Source organism: Corvus cornix, chromosome 1A, assembly GCF_000738735.6.
Source record: "Corvus cornix cornix isolate S_Up_H32 chromosome 1A, ASM73873v5, whole genome shotgun sequence".
In the NCBI taxonomy this organism is placed as follows: Eukaryota; Metazoa; Chordata; class Aves; order Passeriformes; family Corvidae; genus Corvus; species Corvus cornix.
The window spans coordinates 30040092-30062163 of NC_047057.1; the positions used below are offsets into that span (position 1 = coordinate 30040092).

At 42.0% G+C, this 22072-nt stretch overlaps 1 protein-coding gene across 2 annotated transcripts in view; it reads right to left on the minus strand.

Annotated features, from left to right (window-relative positions):
• The window catches only part of SLC38A1 (solute carrier family 38 member 1), a 42176-nt gene that overhangs the window by 14775 nt on the left and 5329 nt on the right, over positions 1-22072 (minus strand). For both annotated transcript variants that reach the window (XR_005604407.1, XM_039570308.1), the window contains exons 2-10: positions 18396-18608; positions 10991-11066; positions 10309-10424; positions 5320-5393; positions 3666-3758; positions 3273-3354; positions 2032-2114; positions 1060-1118; positions 216-341 (exon numbers count right to left, since the gene is read on the minus strand). Coding sequence is in view for 1 of the 2 variants with exons in the window: in XM_039570308.1 (XP_039426242.1) it covers positions 216-341; positions 1060-1118; positions 2032-2114; positions 3273-3354; positions 3666-3758; positions 5320-5393; positions 10309-10424; positions 10991-11066; positions 18396-18514 (828 nt within the window). In the remaining variant the exon portion in view is untranslated. The remainder of the gene's footprint in view (positions 1-215; positions 342-1059; positions 1119-2031; positions 2115-3272; positions 3355-3665; positions 3759-5319; positions 5394-10308; positions 10425-10990; positions 11067-18395; positions 18609-22072) is intronic.

A 22072-nucleotide genomic window follows, 5' to 3' on the forward strand; every position in this document is an offset into this window, starting at 1 on the left:
CATCTACTACTGGGGCAGGACAAGACTGCAAGGAGGAACATTCACCACGGCATCTCTGTGGGACTGGGCAAGGAGACCCACTGTGTATTCACCACTGGATCACAAGTGGAACCATGGAGAATCAGGCCCTTTGTGGTGCTGATCAGAACAAGAACATGGGGTGTAGGTGCATATATTATGTTAATTAAAAGTAAGTATTATAAAAAGAAACATACCTTGGAATTAAAGATAACATACTTTGGCTTACACATATGTTCATGTGCTGAGCTATTTGATACGATAGGTGATGTTGCATTTAGCCCTTGTCCATCACAGGGAATTTGAAACTTCTTGTAAATAACCTAGAATAAGAGCAGAAGATAGCTAATTGCTAAAACAATAATAAAAAGCAAATTAAAATTAAAATATCAGTGAAATTGTGGGCATCCTGGCCTCTTATCAGCAATAGTGTGGCCAGCAAGACTAGGGAAGCGATCATTTCCCTGGACTCAGCACTGGTGAGGCCACACCTCAAGTGCTGTGTCCAGTTCTGGGCCCCTCACTACATGAAGGACATTGAGGTGCTGGAGCATATCCAGAGAAGGGCAACAGAGCTGCTAAAGGACATAGAGTGAGTCATAAGAAGAGCTGCTGAGGAAGCTGGGGATGTTTAGCCTGGAGAAAAAGAGGCTCAGCAGGGACCTTATTGCTCTCTGTAACTACCTGATAGGAGGCTGTAGCCAGGTGGGGTTCACCCTCTTCCTCCAGGTAACAAGTGACAGGATGAGGCGAAATGACCTTAAGTTGCACCAGGGGGGGTTCAGACTGGACATTAGGAAATCTTTTTTCATGGAAATAGTTGTAAAGCATTGGCAAGACTGCCCAGGGAATTTGTGGAGTCACTGTCCCTAAAAGTGTTTAAAAAATGCACAAGTGGATACTTCACTTGAGAACATAGTTTAATGATGAACAGCGTGCTGGGTTGACAGTTGGACTTGATCATCTTAAAGGTCTTTTCCAGCCTTAACAATTCTGTGATTCTAAGTGACTCATCCAACAAAGAAAGCAAGCTGAACTTACCACTACCAGGAAAAATACCATGCAGCTTAATGAAAATCCACTGGTATAGCCAAGGTATCCTGAAAGAAATGAAAAGGAAGTCTCACACAGAATAATTTTATTAGTCTTATCTTGGTTTTTACTTTTTTGCTTCTTCATGAAAAGTTCAAATGTATTAAACATTTAGTATGTATTGTGAACTTCTGGGCAGGACAAAACTATGTCCTGCTGGTGTGGGAGCCTCCCATAGTCTTTCAAGTCTCCTAGCTTTCAGATAGGCCTCAGCCTTGCTCTGACCTGTTGTGACTTCCTCTGGGCCACCTTTACATCAGTTTAACTAACTTTACTTCTAAAAGAGGCTGTGATAATTGAAAAAAACCTGAAAGTGTGCAGTTGCAGTCAGAATGTGATCCAGGTTCCCTGATATGAGTCATGTCAGCTGAGTTTGGGTTTTTGTCTCAAAAGGAAGATTTCAAACGGACTTCAGTGCCAAATGTTGTTACATGGTTTTAAAAAAATACAGTATACCTACCGGCATCTCAGTGGATTCAAACACATCAGAAAATGCAATTCCCTGTACATATATCTTAGTTCAAAGTTCAGTACTTCCAATTAACCTCACCAGTAAAAATTTTGATGCTGATAGTAAAGTTTTTTGTAATCTCAACATTTGTGAACTTGTTTTTACACATAAACCAGATTACCTTACAAAATGAAGACCCTCGACCATAATTTTTAAAATCCATTTCCACAATTGTATGGATAAAGCTGGTTTACACTGAGCTCAATCTGTGATATTCAATTATCAATACTGTGATAATTTAGGCCTACTTTTTTCAAAATGCTCAGAACACAGATTATTTCTGAATCAGGGAGGCTGCTTAGATTGCAATGAGAGCATATTTTTATTATAGTTGAATTGTCAGTTTGGCCATCAGTGGCACGATGTCTGGGTTCCTTTTTTTGATTCCCCTGATGGCATTTTCATCTTACCTAAGTTCTTAAGGAGACATAAAGGGAGGATTATACAAAACGTCACTGTGACAACAAGAATCCGCCCATCCACGTACCATTCCCTGTACAAAACATTAAAAACACACCATGAGCACAACCTTAAACGTTCTCTGGTTTTCCTCAGTCATCCTCTTTGATTGCTATACTTACAGAACATCTTTGGTCTCTGTACCCTAAAAGCTCCTACAAAAGGAGAGAAAGGACCACATCTTGGCTTTGCAGACTCATTATGTATCCATAGCAGTGCTCTGACTCAGGTAGGGCAGATTTCCATAGTCACCAGACAAAGTATTACCCTACCATGGAGATCAGTGCGTGGGTCTGAGAGGCAGAACAACCACCTCAGTAACCTGATATAAGCCTCCATGCCAGGATGACAAAAGATCATGCAAAGGGTCACAGAGCACAGTGGGGCCAGGGGGGGCACCACAGTAATTTGCCAAACCACCCAGGCACGTGACTGGAGCAGCAAACGAGGCTCCAGCAGGCTGGCATGCCCTAGCTTGCCCAAGTCTGTATTTCCTCTACCAAAGTGCTTTGCATCCTACTGGAAAGAAAGAAAGAGGAGAAGGGACAGTGTTAGTGATGTTCTGTATGACCCATTTCCATTGCCTGGTCCAGTTTAGTAGGAAAGCCTGAAGAATGGGATCTCTACCACCTTCTCCTTGCGTAGCAGCACACCATATAATCCAGTGCAAGGGGTATTTACTCGTATAAAAAAATGCCACCCCTCTACTAAAGTAGCTGGTAAATGCCAAAGAGTGATAAGGAGCAGAAATCTAAGTATTATATTCTGAAGTTGTCACATGCTGGTATCTAAGAATTTCACTCTGTGGACATTGTTTCAGGGGGAAAATCATGTAAGAGGCTGAGAATGCAGGAAAACACACAGTATCTTTAACTTGCATTGTTCCAAAAATTTCAAGTGTTACCTAACACTGCAAAATATTGGATTCTATGATAACAGTTTTTGTATATAGCAAAACTCTTCATGAAAATCTGGTGTGCAAAGAGGGCAACTAAAGCTCTTATTTCCTATCTATCTTCTCATTCCCAAATGTGTCTTGTCTTTTATTAACCCCCTGAGATATTCCTGTGAAAATCTACTTTGACAAACCTAAAGGGTATCCAATACTTAAGAGCTTTTGTAAACATATGCTTAAACTTTACTATACAATGTTAACTTCTACAGTCTAAGTACCAGAACTAATTCAACTTACGAAAAAGTTTCTTCTTTTCCCATTAGAAACTTTATGGCAGAAGGCAGCTCATTTTTGACTATGAAGAGATAGCTCAACATTGCTGGAGGAAGAAGAAGGTAATTTTAGAAAATGGGTAAAATAGTTTGTGGAACAAGTACCGAGAAGCATCCTGAACCTTTTCCCACATCAGTGTCTGATGACAGAAGACCCCAAACTGTGACCCTGTAAATTACTGATCACTCAGTAACGCAGTATTTTTAAAGGGCTGCATACAAAGTGATAGCCACAATTATATTGAGGAACATGAAGATCCCTGGATGTCATGGAGAGAAGGAACCTGACTTGTTTGTAGCTGTAAAATTATTGAGATATTCCTGGGCTTTGTTTTTCAGTATTCCTCATTTCCTTTACCTCCAACATTCTGAAGAGATGTAGATCCAAAGACAATCATTCTCCCTGGGGTACCAAAGACCTGCTCACCAAGCTTTTCATACACCATGCAGCCTGCATGAGAAGAAGAGGAGAAAGGTAACACACTACTGAAAGCTGTTGAGTCGAAGCATTTACAATTCCTTTTCAGTCAAGCACCTGTCTATGCAGCCAAAACTGCCCTTTGCAAGTAAATAGGGAGCTCTCTTGTAATTTCTAGGGTTAAAAATTACGTAGGAATGTTTTCTTGACCTCTGTAAATGCTACTGTTGGCTACCAGTCACTTCTGAAATGGAAGCTGTTAATGAGAGTATCACACTCCTTTAACGAGTCTGTCTATACCCCGAGTGACGTGTTAAGTTCTGCTATCATCATCCCAGCACATTAAGTTTTGCACCTGCCATGAGAGTAATGTAGAAAGGCTCCTCTGCAGAAAAAAGCTGGCACAGCAGGATCCACAAGTCAGCAGTGGCAGCCTGGACACACACTACTGCCATTCTGCAGCTCTGCTTGCCTTGACTGAAGGTTTAGAGGATCGTTTATGGCTTCTAATGAACTTGTGAATTCTCAGTGTTGTACGATTTTGGTAAAAGCAGGGAAAGGTGTAAAATATAACTGAAATTTCTTTCCAAATATCTGTCAAGCTTGTGAAACTCCTCTATTAATTAGTTTGTGTTTCTGTTAAATGCTTTTTTTAACTTGGCTGTAATGTAGGCTGAGACAGACTGGGCATTGTGAAGATGGTGAGATAAAAAGGAACAGAAAGAGAAATACTGCAGATGTTACAACAGACAGATGATTTTTAAAATGTATCCCATTATCTGGTTTTCTCTGTATTACCTTACAGCTGACATTTCTGCTTTGAAGTTTGTGTGAAAAATAAGTTTGAACTTAAATGTACCAGCAACATAGAAAACAGAACTTAAGATTTTGGGAAGTAATGAGGCACAAATGTGTCCACATTGAGGCACCTCTATCTAGTTTAAATAGGCAGTTGCTGACATTATACATGCTATAACAGTAATCATGTGTGTCCAAATTGCATATTTAAATATTACAGTATTCTTGTGCACCGATTATTTTAAAAATATGGCTTCAGACATTGTTAACAAGGAAAGAGACTCTTGGACTTCAGGGCACAGTGTCATTTGACATAATACTGTGTTTAGATAATGTATCTGTGTTACAGTTACACTTCTCTCTGTGAAGAAACTGTTCCCTTTTATTTTATTCTAAGAAAACTCCACCACAAAGATTATCAGGAGTGTCACACTAACCACTAAGGACAAACTGCATTTCCAGGTAAGCTTCACCATAGGCAAAGACTCATTATATTTCATTTACAATTTGCTTTGTAATGCAAAGAAACTACATGGGCTGTTCCTTCTAGCTTGCTGAAGATAACATTTCTGGGCACCAGAATTCATTCTTTGTTCTAAGTTTTCCTCTTTACAGTGATGCTGTTCTCCATAAATTGTCGTTAATTCTGGACTTCTGACCCAAAGCGTGTCAGGCCTTCCTATTATGTCAGCAAAGTGACAGAAACTCCATCTTACACAAAGCACTTGGCCTCATTTGAACACTTGTCACCTCTTGGTCTTTACATTCTACTGAATGGCATAATATCTTCAATTACCTGTTTCCTTTGAACACACCAACAGGAGATGTATTGAATAAATAGACAGCAGCGTGACCGAAACCAAAAGCAGCCTAAAAAAGAATGGAAAATAAAGCTTACCATACGAGATGAGGTCTGACATTGCAATTATTTCACATCAGGTCATATTCCCATTGACTCTGAGATAATTTTTTATTCTTCTGATAATGCAAAAAGCCCTAAAATACCTGTGATTCACATCCTGCTTGCAGTTCCACCATGGAGGTAGAAAACCCTCCATGCAGAGGGATACAACCAAATAAAACTTAGCAGAGCTGCAGAGCACAGCCTCTTAGTGAGTTACACCTCCCTACATTGAAAAAAGCAAGAATAAAGATGTTTTATCAGATAGGAATGAAGATTTATCAGAGCATGGACGAGCCAGATATGTCACTCAACATCCATTCTAAAACTTTTTTTTCTGGAAGCAGAGTGAAAATTTAAAGGAGAGTGCTGTATTTAAGGACTTCCATGCCAAATGGAAGCATCTTTTCCCAGGACATGTTTCATATGCTACCAAAGGGGTGCCCAAATGGCTTTTTATGTGCCTCACAGTGCCCAAGGAAGGGGAAGATCTGGGGAGTTAAGGCTTGACTGGCTCCCCTTGGGAATAAAGGCTCCAACCAAAGGCTTGTACTTTGTCAAGGTACGGATTCATGTTCCCTTGCTGATGTCAGTCCTGGTCTGACATGATCCATAATTTAACTTCACACAGAAGAATTGCAGGAAGTGATGACCAAACTGTTTGTGTAGGGAACTTGCTGGCACAAATTACAATTAGTGCTGAGGGCCAAGTGCATAAAAGCACATTTTCTCATTGCTCAATGTCTTTAATCCAAGCACCATGTGTGCCTTCCTCTCCAACACCACGACACACAAAGACCTGATGATGTTTTCATGATGTGTGTGAAGAGCATTCAGACAATCTGTTGGCAATTCCTCCCTTTATTATGACAACTACCCTCCGGACACTGAGAAAAACAAGGCTAAAATTTAAGGGAAAACAAACTGCTGCTGTAGATAGGCAGCAACACATCTTTTTCATAGGAATACATAGAAAGAATAGAATGAGAAGCCTCCTTCCCCCCACGTTTTTATTAGTTTAGACTGGAAATACTTTAGTGCCAAATAATGACCGACTAGTTTCTTGGGGCCAGAGGAGCAGGGAGAAACATAACGAGGTGATAAGAGGAACTGTCCTTTTGCCAGCAAAGAATGATGGTTGACAGTAACAACACACTCTTTGTACAGTCCTAAGGGTGTTTCTCCTCGAGAAGGTGGAGAAGAGAAGGAAGACCGTACTGGCTGAGGTCACTCCGCTCCATTTTTTATGGATTTGCTAAGCCCTGCTCCTGCCCATGTTCCCTGCTGAGCTGTTCCGCCCGTCTGCCTACAGACACGGTGCTCAGCCCCAGTGCTCGGCTGCTGGGGCTGACTCACTCCCAGCCCAAATGGCTACAGCTCTGCATGCCAGCATCCAGTCTGTCTTAATACTAAAAGCTCCTGTTTTTCAGGCACTGAGCTCATGGAGCCTTTGCAGTGGTAAAAATAACACTCCCAAGCAGCCAGGTATTTATCTGATCTGTTGTCCTTAGCTCCCCATAGGGCTCCTACAGACACTTGGCATTTTCATTAGTACTGTATGAAAAACTTGTTTGTGCTAGGACTGTGGTATGGACAGGAATATTCGTGCCAGAACCACCCCTTGGAAAGGAATGAAAATGTCCATGCCACTCGCTCTGCACAAATTCAAAACAGAAGCAGGGGAGCTTGCATTGCAGCTCTCCAAAAGCACTCCCCTACTTTTTATTTTGTCTGCTTTCAAAGAAGTGCTGGTAGCTATGGAAGCAAACTGCAGACGCAAAAGTCACCTTGCCCCAAAAGAATAAACAGTTTAGGCCAGGAGACTGACACTGTGTTGGGAAGGACAAAGTGCTTCTGTGATGCCACTGCTGTCTTCTCCCAGATGCCACATTTACCAGGTAAACTGAAACCTGTGCTGTCCCTCCCTTCTGTGAAGTCCCAGGCTTTGGGGCCAGAAGACCTGTGAGGCTTGTGCAGTCACAAGAATTATTTCACTGAACAGTTCTGAATCCTCAAAAGGTGCAGAGGATGGAAGAGCACGGGGTTTTGCTCTCGTACAGCCTCCCCTGGGGCTGGTCTGCCAGCCTGCCCTAAAACACTGCAGGAGTTACACTGCGGCTTCCTGACCCCTTCCAGACACACCCAGCAGAAGTAGCTGCAGTGTTTAACTCCAGCTGTAGCCTCATACTATTCCTGATCTAACAAGCCCCTCTGCCTCAGCAAGGTTTTCAAATCACATGCAGTGCTGGGCTAAATGCAGGCTGAAAGCACCCTGTACTTGGCCAGCCCGTATTTCTCTGCAACATGATCCATCACTTTGGTCCTGGCTCTCCAGGATGAAACCACAAGCAGCAACAACTGCTCTTGCCATCCCCAGGTGGTCCAGCTCATCTCTAACCTCCCAAACTTTTTGTGTTATCTTTCTGCAGCGAAGCTGTCTCTCCTTTTGCATACCGGAAATGATGCTCTCTTTTGGTCTAGGCTGTAGTTACCAGTAACACTGGGATTAAGTTCCTCTGAGCTCCTACCTCAGTAATTTTGCCTAGAAAGTATAATGCTTTGTTATGGCACTGTTAAGCAAATAAGATGTGTCATTGCCATGTTTATTTTGCACATCTTATGCCTAGGATATCGGATCTGAATTGATCCAGATGTTCATGGCAGTGCACACTTCACGCTGAAGGAGCCCAAAAGTTGTGAGAGTGGAAATCAGGCTGGGTCTGCTTTGTTAGTGCGGAAAATACTCCCTTAACTTTTCTGCATCTGCAGAATTTTCAGGGATGGTGCATGCCAATACTGGAAAAAGCAACTTAGAACCTTTCCAGAACTGTGCTACTCAAAAGCAGTGAATTTACCTCCTTTCTCATATGCAAAAAGGAGTGAAAGTATTGTTAGGACTCTAATCACCTGCAAAGCAGAAATGATCTACCTGTGACAGTGACAGCAGAACTATACATTTATGGGAAAAATGTACTGAATTAGAGTGTAAGAAAAAAAATCTAACACTAATGGACTAGGTTTAATGCTGAGATTATGGCATGAGAGCAGAACATCTAAAGCAGTCCAACTTTCAAGCATGAGTACAGACACCACGTTAGGATCCTGCACCTCCAGGCTTCAAAGAGAGAAGCTCTACTAGCTCTGCTCAGTTAGGTCCTGCTAACTTCCTTTAATCTCAGCTGGCTGCTCTATCTCAAGGCCAACAGATCTAAAGGCATCATAAAACTAACAAAAACTATTATCCACTTTTAAATGCACACAGTTAATTCTATAGAGCACAATGCTGTCATTTACTGTATAAAATCCCCACATTAATGTTTGGCAGTTTTTTGTGCAATGTGTTGGTACAGATCTACACACTCGCTACTCAGGTCGAGCTCAGTCACCAACACACATTGCTAGAAGTTTCTCTGGTGTTCACATCACCTGTCTGACCTACTTCACTTAAAAGAAACTGCATTTTTATATCCTTTAGAACAAACACATTTCAATTAAATCTCATGAAAAACTGCTGAAAGAATGAGAAGAGGATGGGATTATAGAAAACTAAAGCAGTAAGGAGAAATTGAGGCTCTTCCTTGGCTGAGACCCTATTATCACAGAAGAGGTGACAAGGCTGAAAAGACGGAACTTTTTTTTCTCTCCTTACAGCAGTTATTGCAACCACCAGTTTGTACTCTCAGAGATGGAGCATGGGTGGGATATTCCATACAGGTTAGAGTACTGGGTAAAAAAAGCAGGAAAAATAAAATAAACTCTGTCACTCTGCTAACGAAAGATGTAAATTACAGTCCAGATATTTTACAGCCTAGTTTAGTGACAACACAATAACGAGACGTTCTACGTTCTTAAAGTAAATGGATTAACTCCTTGGATTATTCCTAGATTTTACCCAGCCACAGCAAACTGTAAACTAGTAGCATGGATCTAGCTACCCTGGCACAAAACCCCAGAGCAGATGGCTATATGTACCACTTTGGCCATCTACTCCGCTTTATACAGGGCTCATACTATGTATTTCCCAAAATCCTAAGAAATAACAAAAGTTCTATATTTTTAGATTTGACATTCAAGAAATGACATCTCTTTAGAGCAATCTGTAAACTCAATAACTATGTTGAATAGTTCTCAAATATTGTAAATTACTGTATTTCTTCCCTCAATGAACATTTATCATTGAAATCTGCACACAATTCCCAACTGATTCTTAACAATCACTTTTCACAATGAAACGTCTCATACTGAGATCCAGAATAACACTGTCTTAGTCATTCAGTGGTACTGTTTCATTTTTAAACTAATTAATTCTCCTTTATAAAAAGCCTCTTTTTTTTTTTTTTCTGGAGTTAAGTAGTCTACCTCGGCTCCTTTCTATTCTAAAATCTTGGCTGTATTTATGTTGGTTTTCAAGGACTCTCACATAAGAAACTGAAGAAACCGTGGGAGTGAGATGAAAATATTATATGTAACATATAAAGGAATATAAATATTCTTGGTTTAAAAAAAGTGTTTACTGCACCACGCTTTGAAGAGAGCTCTGGAGATCCTGTGACACAAGTAACAACTAGCTACTAACCCACTGCAACTATTACTACTGAATATTTTTTATGTCTATGTAGCTTCCAGAGCACAGGAAAAATCCCTGTCTAAGTCTGTAGTGAATAACATGGACTTAAATTTTCTCTAGGACTGTAAGTAGTGGCTTTTTCCTCAGAAACATCTGACTGAAAAAAAAGTCTGAAACTTGTAGCTAATATTTTTGGGCTTGAATGCTGTACTTCATTACATATAGACTATAAATCCCTCCACTTGCTGGCAGTACACGCATTCTTTAAACACAGTGAAATTCCATGGAGATCAGCTACTCACCACATGAATACTTACAGAAAAAGGAGAATTCCCGTGTTGGCCAAGGCAAAAGCAAGACCCAAAATCCCACTGCCCATAATTGCATTGCTAAGGTTGAAGACGGACATTCCCAGTGAAGTAGTTCCTGGGATCTGGAGAAGTAAAGACAGGTGTGTCAGCAACAGCTTGGAACAGAGCAGGGAAATGCACCTCTGCTTCAAACCCTGTGTTTTGTGATGTATCAGAGTAAATAACTACTGCTATGGAAATGACTGAATAAAAATTGGTTTGAAAGAGGAGAAAACGTGGCTGAACTCTGTCACAGCTACACTGCTCGCTGCCTGATAGATTTTGTAAACCGACCTAAACAGTACAGGCAACACACAGCTCATACTGCACTTTCAGTTTTAAACCCCTTCCTTCACTCCACCTGAGAAACATCCTGGATGTGTAATTTATATGGTAAAGCCATAAGGATCCACCACAGCTTCCTGCCCAACAGAGGCTAGAGGGATTCCCTTGCCTCAACCCAACCAACATACTTGGGTTTTTGTTTTGGGGTTTTATTTAAGTGCTGATCTCAGGCAGTTCCTACTGGAAATTGAATTCAGTTATAGTTGTGTGTGCCCAGCACTTCTGAAGACAATGTCTAAAGGCCTTTAATATACACAACATGAAGTTCATTTTGACAGGGAACAGAACAGTGAGAGAGACTTACATATTCATCACATTTCTTCTTCTCCAGGTGGCTGTTAGTGAGACTTCTTCTGCTTTCTCGATCCGAAATAAACTTGCTGAAAGAAGTCAGAGGATTTATTTGCAGCAAATGCTTAGAAAATGTGAACACATTAATTCCATAAGCAGCATGTGATCACAAAATATACAATGTACAAAATCTTGTGAAAAGAGGTCAAATTCATAACTGTTCAATGAGCCAGATTATGCCTCACTGATGCAGTGTACATTGGGCATCAATAAAGGTAACATCAGCACAAGATCAGAATAAATGTGTATATACAAAATGGTCTTTTAGGCTATTTAGGAAAGCAGCAGAACCGATTTTGTGGATGGCAAAGCAATTTGTTTGCACAGAAGCTAAGAGGAGATACTTCTCCAGGGTCCTGCAGAGGCACACGTGACCAGTACCCTCTGCTCCCAGCCACTGCACGTGGGGTGAGAGTAATTAACACCACTCTGCAAGGCAAGCAACCGTTCTCTGCAGCCGAGTGGGTTGTGTTTATTCCTTTCCCTCATTACCAGGCCCTGAAGATCCTGTGAAGCAAGTACACAAACCAAACAGATTTCTTCTTCCACTCCCTATCGACCTCAAAGACTTCTGGGCACCAGCTCAATTCCTTCCTTCCTTCCTTGCCAGGCTGGAAGGTCCCAGGCACACAGTTCACCAGGCAGTGGTGATGACCCCTCTGCAGAAGAGGGAAGCGTAACAGCATCCTGGGTACTGACTGTAAAATCAAGCAGTTCCAAGTTCTAAGTGGGAAATTTGGGACTGCAGCTGCTGCTGGCCAGAGACAACCCCCCTGTTCCTCCAAGGAATTGCATCCTCCAAGGATTATGGGAGTGACTTATATTCCATGATTTTTGAGTCAAGATTATGGTTGCATACTGATACAACAAAGCATATACTAAGATCCCACCCCATCTGCTGAGGGTCCAGGTGATTAGAAATTTTAAGTCAAATTGTACTACAAATTCTGTATTATGCTACTTACAGATTGCACTGCATTGATTCTGCTTGTTGAAATCCTGTGCCATTCTAGTCATAAATTCTGTGCTACACTAATCGTAACACCCTGCTAAAAAATAAAGCTTTAATTGTAACTATGAATTACTGCCATCATCATTTCTCTTTACCCTTTATTTGTTCTGTGTCCTTGATGTATCCACATTTAGGAACTTACTGTCCCCCTGTGGCTGTGTTGGTATCCTTGAGATTTACAACACTTCTGATTTGGATGAGCTGTTATTTTCTTGCAGATCTTCTCTTCAGCAAACATTTTAGTTTGTATAAAGCATTCTTTCAGCTTTTCATCTTTTGAAGGTTTATGCACAATTAAGTCACTGGCATCTTTGCTAATCCAACAGATGGTTCTTAGTCTGCACCGGCTAATGCCTCAGTTATCGTACACATCACATACCTAACCAGGGACTGTCACCAAGTGTCAGAGCCCATTTTAGCTGTAGGTACATTAAGCTGGCTCTTCTTAAATTGAAACAGACAAACAACACCGAACACAAACAGCAGCACTGCTGTTCCTTTCCCACAGTGGGAAACATCTACTGGTCAGGGATGCATAGTTCAAATTGTGACTCGACACTGCGCATCATCTCTGTACATCTAGCAATATTTAGGCTGGTAATAAATCCATGAACTTGTAAAGACAGAGCTTGAGCAAACTTCCCTACTGCCCCAGCTGTAGCCTAATTACTAGTGATATATATGCTAGCACAGCTTCTAAGGCTATGCCAAAATCATGCAGCTATAATGCTGCTGACTTGGCTTCCACAGATGACACACTGGGCCTTGTGTCTTTAACATTTTTGTCTTTATGCCTTAAATTTGGGCATAGATGGCAAAATGTAAGTAGTATTTCAGCTGGGTTTTCTTTAATTTTGACTCCTACCCATTGGTCTGCTTTGATTTCTTTTATATCAATAAAAAAGAACTATAGGCTTATCCTGTATTTTTTAAATACTAACTTCAGCAACTACTTTGCTGCAAATATAGACATGATGTCAGATTTACCAGCCCTAACACAGCTGGAATAGATGGCTGAACCTCCCCCACCGTTTTAAGAAGTGAAACACAACCACTTCTAAGACAGACTGATCCAAAATTAGCTTTCCAAAGCTCACCTTGTAGGTATTTCCTCCTCATGGAATAAAATCTCAACCTGATTCAGAGCATGTGCTTTTTCTCTTTCATGTCTGTTTAAAGTCCTTCTCTTGAACGCAGGCAGCAGAGTGTGAATGGTTTGAAAAAGACATTCCAGCTCTCTCTCGAAACACCCTGCAGGCAATTTGTACAGGCAGGAGCACAGAGAAGAGTTTTGTCTCTTTTGGATTTGTAACTGCTGCTGGGAACATCTGTGGACTTTGCCTTCTTCTGTCATTTATGGAGATCATGTGTCATTTTAGATTTTGTCAAGAGTTATGATAGGAGCCACTAGTCTGGTCCCCCCAGTTCTGCCGATCCCCCAGCAGCCAGTTCCCCCTTAATAATTACAAAAATAACAAATTTGTAGATACTATTATTGTTGCCTTCTGGTATTAAAGTTCCATGAAAACAATTGTTAAAAAACTAATACAGGATAAAGATAACACTTCAGTAACATTGCTTCAATAGAAAAGCGACTGTGGGACTTTCCATTAGAATACTGCTGACAGAATAAACAGCTTCTGCAAAGCTGGTATCTTCTTCCATGGCCAGCAAACATGTCATTTCCTTCTGGATGGGACTTTAAAAGAACTAGTCTGATTTGATAAACTGATCCAAAGTACTTTCTTCTGAGTTAGTTCTACAGTAAAAATGGAGTGGGCTTGTTGCCTGGCCTATCATCTCCTATTACAAGCTGGGCTCCTCATCCACCCTGCATTTCCCACGTCACACTGCACTTTTCTCCATTTACGCTGTGTGATGCGTACAGGAGGGCAGAATCAGACGTGGGAATGCAGGTACTGGGCTCCCAAACTATGAGGTACACAGCACTGAGCTCAGCTTTTTTATGGGCAGCTTCCCAGCGCCTGCCTCCCAGCACCAGGACAGCTTGCCCAGACAGCTCAGCAGCGATGCAGCACAGCGGGATGTGGGGTCTGCCTGTGCTGCATCTGCTGTTGCAGGCAACTTAATCTGCAAGTCCAGAGGAGAGGTCTGCCTTGGGACAATGCTTGGTATGGCCATACCATACGACAGACAAGTTTTCCATAAATGAAAAATATTACTGATCTTAAATGAAATAAAATTTTAAAAAACCCAGTAGGGTGGAAGGTAATCCAATGAATTCAACAGAAAAAATTCTATCAAGATACTGCTTTTTATAAACATTTTTTTCCTTTCAGGGTGGTTTTTTCCCCTAGAGCATATGAAAGGAAACATATGTTGGAATACTGGAATTTCTAGTTAAACCATGCCATGTATCTGCTCTGCTTAATAGATGAGCTTAGAAAACAAGCCATTCATTGTCACAGAATGTTGTATTTTTGACCTTTATGAATATGACACAAATTAAGTGAAACGCCTGTTCACGCCGGCCTCTCCCAGCCCTCCCAAGGATCAGAGGCCACTGTGAGAGGTGCTGTGGCAATGCACTGTAGGACTGTCTGTGCCATCAAAGCCTTGAGACTCCCTGACAAGCATGAAATCCATTTGCACTGTTTGTTGTCTTCATTTCAATTGCTTTACCCATCATTGAAAGACGTAACCTGTCCTTACACATTTCTGCTTTCCTGCTTTGTTTCCTGTATCACAGCTGAGTATGAACAGACTATACAAAACTTTTCAAACACATAAATGAAATATCCTGGCCAAGATATAATGAGCTCATCCTTGTGATGCATGAAGCCTCACAGTTGGCCTGGAAAGGATATCTTAATCTAGTTATTTTCCTGGCTTGATTTAGCGCAAAGTAGAAACATAGCCTTATTGATAAAGAGGTTTAAAAAGGATGATGTTAAACTATGGTTTCCAAATTTCATTTATTTAAAGACTTCAATAAGAAATGTTTGATTAAGGTGATATCCCTAAGCTAACCACTTTGGCTAAGCCCCCGTAAGAGTTAGCCAAAAGCCATTTAGCCATCTCAGATATGTTTAAACATAATTAAATTAAAACGGTATTTTCCAATGCCTTAAACGTTTGTTAGGGAAAGCTAATTTTGCCAAGATGACAGAACTTTATCCTTAGGCAGCCTCTTAAACTGCATGCTAACTTGAGCAGTGGCAAAGATTTCCAGGGCAGGCATGAACAAGATATGCAGAAGAAAGCTTGATCTGACTTACACTATGAAACTTGGACCAGATCTTGGTATACCTACTAACAACCTTGTTAACAGAACAAGGGGTGCTGATAACTTACTAGTAGCTGTAAACCAAGACAGGCATTCAGACATCAGCTTCCTGAGAGCATCGTCACAGATATCTGTAAATGAATAAGTTATCTAAATGCTGATTTACAACTACGTGCAAAGATGGCAAAGTTTTATAGCCAGGAGACATAGTTAAAGTCACAAAATCCACGTCTGGGTTTGATGCAAATCTCTGAACTGACATTTCCAGAAGACATTCCCATTCAACATCTGCATACAAAGAAAAACCCCTCTTAGTGCAGCCTCTTCAAATCAACATCCCCTCCCTACGTATAACTGTATATTTAAGCCCAGAAAAGGCTGGAAAGCCAAAGTAACATATAGGATTCTTTTCCAAGATCAAGAAATATTTGGAGTTTACAACCAGATTTGGAATCAGCTTCTGTCTGGTGTACCATCTCCAAAAGACCCTTAAAAACTTGCTCTACACTGAGCTTGAAAAACTATGTGCTGAGAGAAAAAAATGTTTAAAATTAAATACAGAGTGCAAAATCAAACAGGTTGAAACAACAAAAAAATAAGTTAGTTGAAAATTACAGATCTAATCTAAAGCTCAGGTGAAATCAACAGAAAAAGTCCCGCTGATTTTGATGGACTTGGGCGTTTTACAAGGCCTCACATCACATGCCAGGCAGGACAAAACATGTTATGCCTGTTAATCTCTTACTCCCTGCAAAAAAATGTGTTAGCCATAATAGTTATAGAAAGGGACTAACCACATCCTTTCAGGACACGTTCAGCACGGGTGCAGAGCAGGATATGCCCGCCTGCTCGCCACATGCGATGGTGTGGAGGTGCTTGCACAGGGCACCAGCTGCGAGTGGCTCAGTGACAGCCTCAGCCCCAGGGGATGCTGGCAGGGCTGCACTGGTGCCAACGTGCTGCTGCAGCGGAAGCTGTGGTCACTGAGAGCTGCCTCGAAACTCTTGGTTTGGACACTGAGGGGAACATGAACAAACTGGGATATACAGGGCACAATAGACATGCATGGGATGCAAGTAGCTGTCCCATGAGTGCCTGGGCAGAGGGCTACGAGAACCGTAATAGGCTACATCCTATAGCCAGACGAGAGATCTTTCTTCTGCAGAGGAATTGAGTTCTCCAGAAAGGAACAGAAAATTGTGGAATATGTTGATCTGCCCTAAGAGCCAGAACAGCAATCAGAAATTCTGCCTCTGACTTTCTGACCCTCTTTCCTCACTCCACTTTTCTTCTTCCTTTTGCCGGCAGTCTGGATCCGACCTGTATCTTGCCACGCTTACTATGCCCTAACTCCACAAAGCACATTGTGACCACAAAGGACCAGGCACACACAGCACGATCCTTCCCCACCCTCTATAAACATTCACTGAGAACGAAGCACCAGCAGGGTTTTTCCCCCGTAACAGTTACTGATGGCATCAGCCAAAGTGCTGGGGAGGCACAGCCAGCCCAGTATAGCCACTCCTTGTCTCAAGGATATAAATCCTCGACAGGCTCCAGGGCATGAATTTACCACTGTCAGCCCCCAAGCTCCTGTCCTTACAACATGAACCAGCAGGAAAGCAAGCAGGTTCATGCTGGAACTGTTTTGTTTTGGCAAAGTTGGAGGGGTTTTTTGTCTTGCTCCTGCCTTTTTTTTTTTTTTTTTTAACAGAAGTGGTTTGTGTTTCGTTTCAGCACTTTCCATCAAAGCAGTTGCATCAGAAATCCCTGACCAGCTCTAATCTTCATCAGCGCAGCTGCACTGCGGTCACAGCACCACCCGCCCTGCTGGTGGCGGCCCCAGGACTTCCCCGGGGCGGGCGGCGGGGCCGGGCTGGCACTCTCCTGCTGGGGGGCTCACCCCCGCCACCAGCCTGGGCCCCCTGCCCCATCCCCCGGTACGGCTCGCTGGTTTTGCTGTGTGAACGGTGAGGACAATGCTGGGTGCTTATTCCCACACCTGTCACCAAGATCCTTGTCCACCCACGCAGCTGCGAGTGCCACAACTGCCTCTAACCTCCCTTGGGAAAAAACAGCTCTGAATTTTGTTTTAACTCTAGAAAGTGAGTTTCTTGTGTAGCCAGCAAAGATGCTGCCAACAGGAAGAAAGGGCAAGAGAAGAAGATTTTAAAGATCCTAAAATAGGTGGTGGCAGCCCCACAGTAGGGAGCAGAATGATGTGCCAGCACAGGCTTCCCAGCAGGGCTGGTGCCCCATGCAGGTACTGACTGGCCCTGTGCTCCACCTTGGTTTGCAATATTTGAACAGGAAGTTTGATCAAAACAGAGCTTCCTATTTTACAGCTCACAAAATACAAACAGGGTCTGTCAACAAGTCTTTGCTGTAAACTGGATGGCTCAGCACCTGTTGGAGGCTGGCAGGAAGGTCTGAAGAACTGCTCTCTAGTGGAAAAGGCAGCTCTTCAGAAATGACTGTAAGCCTACAGAAAAAGCCAACAGCCTAATCAATGTACCGGTAATAATTGTAACTAATAATTTTGACAAATGTTGATGCATTTTTTAAACTTGATCTGAGTTAGGTGTAAGACTCTGTTTTATCATCTTCTTGCCACCTCTGCCTCAAGGGAACAAACCTCTGCCCAGGTTAGCTTGCCAAATTGCAAATACAGACTGGACCTACATTTGCTGCCAACCACACCGGCTGTAACTCCCCAGAAGCTTGGATACACGGAGGTGGCCAGGCAGGTTAAAATTGTCATATCAGAGATCAAAGGTCAACTAAGAGACTTGCCAAAAATTATGCCGTTGTATTGTTATTACTTCTTTGCTGTGTGCAAGCAGACATTTCAAAACGTTGTCTTTTTGCTGCATTGTATGTTTGTGAATTTTATTAGACTAATTTGAAGGATTTGAAACGATGAATAAATTGCTACTCTGTTTGCTTTATCTGCTATTGCAGCCTATGCCCAACAGATGTTACGTATGAAATTCAAATTACATCTTCAAATGGAGCATGACTTGGTAACGAATAGTTCAAGACATATACTGAAAATTAGAATGCTGTTTTTAAACAGTGCGTCAGTGGAAAAATACTCACCTATTTATCTGGCCATTTTCCACCTCTGTGAAATCATTTGAATCATTGCTGATGTTATCATCTTCAGGGACAGTCATATTCTGCAATTCAGTCAGTTCTAATCCAGCTTTGAAAGGCATACTGGGTGAGGAACTGCACCTATCCAAGTGGCTCTTCAAATACTAGTGTTTGGTTGGTATCTTGTGAGTAAACTGCAGCCACAGTGTCAGCAACCTAAATAAAACAAAAGAAAAAAATCCAAGATGTATACCACCAACAGCAGGCAACATCTCCAGAAGAAACCAGCGAAACCTGCACAGGAGGGACCATCCATACCAACCAATTTTGTATTGTTAGATGGACCTCAGGTTACGACCTAAATGAATTTCAGGACAGGAGTAACCTTATATGTCTTAATGAGATCAACCTCACAAATTTACCCTGTCCTGCAATCAATTGCTGAACACAGTATTTTTTTTAAAAACTTGTGAGCAAACCAAGCCTGCTTGTTTCAGGAAAAAGATTAACCTCCTACAAATTAAGGAATAAAAATTACTTGCTTGTCCAAGTCCCGATTCAATATTTGGTGTTTGTCTTCTGTCTGTTCCCAGTTCTTACTTAAGAATATAAAATACATGTCCATGCTGATACTAAGTGTGATGGAAAGAGGGATAGAGTTATCCCAGTACTCTGTTCTACTAATACATGTATTCTAACGTGTTAAGGATTTTTGGGAAAGCAGAGGTGAAGAGGATGCTTTGTTTAAATTTTTGTATGGTTAAACTTGTTATGAACAAAGAGAGAAACAGAAAAAACCTAAATCCCTAAGCTCACATATCACAGAAAGAAAGAGCAATGTATACCTTGTGTCAAGCAGTTACTATCTAGAAATGAGGTGATCTCTCCTCTGATAGATGTGCTCCATAAAAGCACTGAGAATAACACCAAAGGCAGATCAGAGAAGTCTGCTACAGTGACATACTTCCTCATCAGCAATGCAAATCAACTGAAAGACCAGTATTTTCCGGAGTCCAATCACTCTCGGCTGAGCTACAACTCCAGCGTGGTAGTGAGGCAACAGCATGTTACTCACAAACAAGCTCCTGCACCATAACTCTCAATTCCCATTTTGTGAATGAATTTCCTGTAGTATTGCCAAACAACTATTCAGCCTGGGGTACGTGGTGAACCCTCATATGCCAGATTAATTTGGGGGTATTTTTAAATTCTCAGGGCTACCTCAAAGCCATCAAACTGCTTGCATGCAACCAAAGAGGCACGAGCATCCCCAGCTCTTGCAGGGCAAGACAGGAGGATGTAGTTCACTTGTTCAGTTATGACATCTGCCTGTTTCAAATTAAGTTTACAGAAGCCAGTACTTCTGTTTCATACCACGTCCCCACCATGTAGAAGAAGGCTTTGCAAACGACCAATTTTTTCCCTGTAAATACTTTCTCAGAAATGCCATTTTAAAGCTTACACATGCTCTTAACAATTCCCCAAGAGCCCACCCTGTCCAGACTTCACGTGCCAAGTTTAAAGGCTAGCCTCGAGGCTAACAGCAGGGCAGGATGTGATTATGGTGACTGGCAGGGCCTGGTGCAAGGGGTGTGTGGACTGGGTACTTTTCGACTCCTCTGCAGAAGAGATTTCCACTACAGACACCAGGAGAAAACTGCTCAGGTATTAAAATGTTGGCACAATAAAATATCAAAAAAAAAAAATTGATTTAGGCTGCTGATAAATAAATGTAGACTGGCAAGCAGAGGGTGAATTTAGCATTCTGGAACAGTCTTCCTGGAGGCTGCAGGGATAAAATAATCTACCTATTTTGGAAGAGAAGCACAATCTTTTTATAAAAGGATAAAGCCACAGGAGACAGCGACTGCTGAGGTGGCAAGGACCAAGCCCACTGAATCCTGAAGTTTCTTGTGACCATGAGTTCCTAAAATAAACAATTTCTTAAGAGACCTGGCAACCTCTGTACCAGGATCTGTGTCCCCTGGCATTTTAAAACCTGTGTAAAGATTCATCGGAGATTCAAGCAGAGAAGCTTTTCCTTTTGGCACCGTTTTGCATCACGATGCCCAGGAGGATTTTCAGAACTGCCTTGACATTGCCTGTACTTAATAAATTCCCCATTAAGTGTTTCAAAAGCAGGTGCTGAAATTAGCAGTGCTGTGAGGTAAGCAGCACGCTGGAGAGCCGGCTGCACAGCTCACTGACGTGGCTCCAGCTTCGCCCTCTGCCCCTCTGTCACTGAAACACTGCAGGACCAGACTGGCAGGAACACAGCTCCCTGCTCTATTCCCAAGCAATCTTTGCCACGCGAAAGTGACAATCTTTGTCTGTTTCAACGAGAACTCTGCTTCTACAGAGAACTAACTGAATTAAGACTGTTCACAAGGGCATGTAGTGATAGGAAATGGGGGAATGGCTTTAAACTGAAAGAGGACAGGTTTAGGTTAGATAATAGGAAGAAATTCTTTGCTGTGAGGGTTGTGAGGCACCGGAACAGGTTGCCCAGAGAAGCTGTGGATGCCCCATCTCTGGAACTGTTCAAGGCCAGGCTGGATAGGGCTTTGCACAACCTGGTGTAGTGGAAGGTGTCCTTGCCCATGGCAGAGGGGTTGGAACAAGAAAATCTTGAAGGTCTTTTCCAACCCAAATCCTTCTGTGATTCTATAAGACAGAGCAAAATCTTAGAGCAAGCTGAAAAACCGGCAATCATTTCAGCAGAGTCCATGTTCCAGTCAGACGAGTTGCTCATGAAGCAGCATGACACTGGGCACATTTCTGAATATACCTCAGCTTCTTGCTAGGTAAGTGCTTTACTAAAAAATCACCAAAACAAAACCCTGAAACAAACAAAAAAAATTCTTGAATGAAATAATGCATAGCACTTCCAAGTATGAGAAAACCTGATGTCAGTGTCAAAACATGAGGCGGGTGAGGAGAGAGTGGTGGGGCTGGGAACTGAAGTTTTCATTGTCATGGCATGAACTCATCACAGATCTTTGGCAAAGTAAAACCAACATGTCCTTAGCACCTCCACCTATCAAATTAAGCTGATAAGAGCAACACTAACACTCAGTTTATGAGGTGCTTGAAGATTCAGAGACAAAGGGTGATAGAAGTGTGATATTTGGAATAAAACACTATGCAAATCACAAAATTTTTGTAATGATAACTTCATTGATATCTTAGAGATATACAGAGAAAACCCTTTGTTACTGCTAATTACTCGGGGCACCTTCCACAGTCAGTGGAGTATTGGTGGTCACACGAATTTCATCCCCAAATCACCTACTCTAAACTTGGAATTCACCCATGTGACAAATCAGAGTCTAAATAAAATCTAAAATCCCAAAGGTTAGGGTTCATGTCAATCAGCTTCATTCCCCACAAGTCAGGCGTCCACTCCAGGCCTGTCACTTGGCCTCTACAGCGGAGCCTGGTGCTGCTGAGGACAACCCCACCCCTACCCATGGGAGGGGTGTGCAGTAACACAGAGCTGTTCCCTGCAGTTGCAATAGCTTTGCTCCCAAAAGGAGATTCAACACTGGGATAGCTGAGCTAAGCAAGTTGCCACCTCAGGTGTACGTGCCACTAAGTGCTGTGGGAAAAAAACCCAAAATTGCTTCAGCTAATAAAAATTCACCATATGGTGACGCTGAGCTATATGGGAAGCAGCAGGG